The sequence below is a fragment of the Protobothrops mucrosquamatus genome, unplaced genomic scaffold (assembly GCF_001527695.2).
Source record: "Protobothrops mucrosquamatus isolate PMUCROS unplaced genomic scaffold, P.Mucros_1.0 scaffold16854, whole genome shotgun sequence".
NCBI lineage: Eukaryota > Metazoa > Chordata > Lepidosauria > Squamata > Viperidae > Protobothrops > Protobothrops mucrosquamatus.
Window position 1 is genome coordinate 1 of NW_015402618.1, and position 3683 is coordinate 3683.

At 40.5% G+C, this 3683-nt stretch overlaps 1 protein-coding gene across 1 annotated transcript; it reads left to right on the plus strand.

The window, feature by feature from the left end:
* Window positions 1-1999: 1999 nt before the first annotated feature.
* On the plus strand, window positions 2000-3675 carry LOC107301791 (lysosomal acid glucosylceramidase-like; the record flags this gene model as incomplete). The annotated part of the gene is made up of 3 exons (XM_015830972.1): window positions 2000-2133; window positions 3206-3378; window positions 3588-3675. Coding segments are annotated over 3 exons (395 nt in total), but the record flags the coding sequence as incomplete, so codon positions are not given.
* Between the last annotated feature and the right edge of the window lie 8 nt (window positions 3676-3683).

The following is a 3683-nucleotide window of genomic DNA, read 5'->3' on the forward strand; positions in this document are numbered from 1 at the left end:
GGAATTCTGGGAATCCACGAGTCATAAAAGAGCCAAGGTTGCCTACCCCTGGTTTAGAAGGAAGTTAAGGTGGACACACGTTTGTGCATTGGAACTCCACATTTGAGCTGGAGAAATGATCCTAGCTCCGGGAACCATTTTTAGCTGGAGAAATAGACCTAGCTCCAGGAACAATGTGGGAATGTGACTAAGTGAAACTGTTTTCAGCTTTGATCTTCCCATTGGAGAACATAAACAGAGGAAACAAACGGGGAGGGAGGAGAAAAAAAACCAAGACAGGCTGGCTCCTGAAAATTAAAATTCTCAGCATCATTGATGGGGCTGAAAAACAAGTTGCTTAATGATGGATGTGTAACAAATAGGCTAGATAAATTACTTTATTCTGTTTATCAACAATGGAAGAATCCAGCTTCCTTCCTTACGGCCTGGATTGGACATGCAGGAAGGAGAACTCAGATGAGTGGGATGGATGGAGGATGGATGGATGGATGGATGGATGGATGGATGGATGGATAGATAGATAGATAGATAGATAGATAGATAGATAAAGAAGGATAGACAGACAGACAGATGAGAGGAGATAGATAGATAGATAGATAGATAGATAGATAGATAGATAGATAGATAGATAGATAGATAGATAGATAGATAGATAGATAAGAAGGATAGATAGACAGACAGACAGATGAGAGGAGATAGATAGATAGATAGATAGATAGATAGATAGATAGATAGATAGATAGATAGATAAAGAAGGATAGATAGACAGACAGATGAGAGGAGATAGATAGATAGATAGATAGATAGATAGATAGATAGATAGATAGATAGATAGATGATAGATAGATAGATAGATAGATAGATAGATAGATAGATAGATAGATAGATAGATAGATAGATAGATAGATAGATAGATAGAGAAGGATAGACAGACAGACAGATGAGAGGAGATAGATAGATAGATAGATAGATGATAGATAGATAGATAGATAGATAGATAGATAGATAGATAGATAGATAGATAGAGACCCATTCAGACAGACAGATGATAGATGATTGATAGACAAAGATGGATGATAGATGGATGCATGAATGGAGACACGTTCAGACAGATAAATGATAGATGATTGATAGACAAACAAAAAAAAGATAATAGATGATGGATGGATGGATGGATAGAGATAGATAAATAGATAGACAGATAGACAGATAGACATGATAATAGATAGATAGGTAAATAGAAAGAGATGATATCTATCTATCTATCTATCTATCTATCTATCTATCTATCTTTCTATCTATCTATCTATCTATCTAGATAGATAGATAGATAGATAGATAGATAGATAGATAGATAGATACCCATTCAGATAGATAGATGATAGATGATTGATAGACAAACATGGATGATAGGTGATGGATGGATGGATGGATGGATGGAGACACATTCAGACAGATAAATGATAGGTGATTGACAAACAAACAAAAGATAATAGATGATGGATGGATAGATAGACAGAGAGGGGGAGAGAGAGAGAGAGAGACTGGATTGTATTGCAGGAACAAGAATTTATGACAAGAATTCTACATGCAAGCCATTCAATGTGTCAAAACTGCAGTCCATTTTCTCCTCTTATTATTTTTAATTTCAAAGGGTGGAGGGCAACCTGTCTCTTTTTCATAATGGGGAGTCTATGTCAGAACGTGATGCAGTCCCGCAGATGCATGAAGAATAGGTGATGTCAGCACAAACGTTCATAATTAACAAACTGCAAATTACTTTCCTGTCCTTCTTTTGTTTCTGTCTTTAAGACAGAATTACCGCGTTGTCTTAATCAAAGAAAGTTACGTGGTTCAGACTTCCTGAGAACTAGGCACGTGAGATTGCCTTTTTTGGGGGTGCCAATTAGCACAGGTCCCTCCCGTGTTTCTACAGGGGGTCCTCGACATCTCCCCCCCCACACACACACACTGATTGTCTGCCTCTTACACCCCACAGGGATCGAATACAATCTTGTGCGCATGCCAATGGCCAGCTGTGATTTCTCTATCCGGCCGTACACGTATGACGATTTTCCGTACGACTACGAGCTGAAGAATTTCAGCCTGGTTGCAGAAGACCTACTAATGAAAGTAAGTTTTATCCAAAAGGGGGGGGGGAGCTGGCAGAGGAAGGGGGGGGACTCAATGGGGGCCTGGATTTTAGGGGCTCTTGGTGGGGGCTTCCACCGAGAAGAGGACTCGGGAATGGAGGCAGAAGTGGCAACGTAGACTCTGTCTCTATCCATCCATCCACTATCTATTATCTTTTGTTTGTTTATCTATCAATCACCTATCATTTATCTGTCTGAATGTGTCTCCATTCATCCATCCATCATCCATCTTTGTTTATCAACTATCTATCTATCTATCTATCTATCTATCTATCTATCTATCTATCTATCTATCTATCTATCTATCTATCTATCTATCTATCTATCTTATTATTCTCTGCTGTCTATTTTTTCTACCATTCTCATCTATATCTGTCTGTCTGTCTGTCTGTCTGTCTGTCTGTCTATCTATCTATCTATCCTATCATTCTCTGCTGTCTATCTTTTCTACCATTCTCATCTATTATCTATATCTATCTATCTATCTATCTATCTATCTATCTATCTATCTATCTATCTATCTATCTATCTATCTATCTATCTATCTATCTATCATCTATCTATCCTATCTTAATCTCTCTCTTTATCCACCATTTATCATCTCTCTCTCTCTCTCTCTCTCTCTCTCTTCTCTCTCTATCAATCTATCATTCCCTTTCCTCTCCCCCCTCCCTTCTTCTCTCCCTCCCTCCCTCTCTCCCTCTTTCTTCTGTTTTCCTACTAGACAGATGTGGCCAGGATAAGTAAAAAAAACAACATCTTTTTTGAGTTCGGTGTAATGATTTTATTTCTGGCCATGTTGCATTTCATGGGAAAACCACCTTTTTTGTTTGTTTGCTTTCCTGAAAAAGAACTGGTTTGGGGGGGGGGTTCTCTGACTGTTTTTGCTTGGAGAATTGGAACAAAGCCATCCCATTCCTCCCCACCCACCCACCCCCAGTCCCAAATCCCACTTTGTCATTTTTCCGAAGAGCATCTGGATCTTCCTCCGGACCCTGGGCGGCCATCGCTGGTCCTCGTTGACCTCTCCTCCCTACACTTTCTCCCCACAGATCCCCATTGTGCATCGGGCCAAGGCTATGTCGAAGAGACCCATCTCCCTTATGGCCAGCCCGTGGACTGCTCCAATTTGGATGAAAAGCAACGAGGACTGGAAAGGGAAGGGCTGGCTGAAAGGGCAAGCGGGCGATGCCTTCCACAAAACTTGGGCTTCTTATTTCGTCAGGTAAAACGGGCAGACAAATGCCTTCGTTTTGGGGGGAACAGCACCCTCTGCTGGCAGCGGAAGGTATATTTCAGCCTGCAAAGTCTGCATGGCTTTTTTTAAATTTAAAAAAAAAAAAAGATTTTGGATGGTTAACACCCAAGAGCTGATATCAGATCGTTCTTGCCGGTTTAAATGTGAACCACGGTGTCTTGTTTCCCTTGGCCCAGATTTCTCGATGCGTACGCCGAGCAGAATTTAACCTTCTGGGCCATCACCGCTCAAAACGAGCCTTCCTCCGGATTTGTGAAAAATTATCCTTTCCA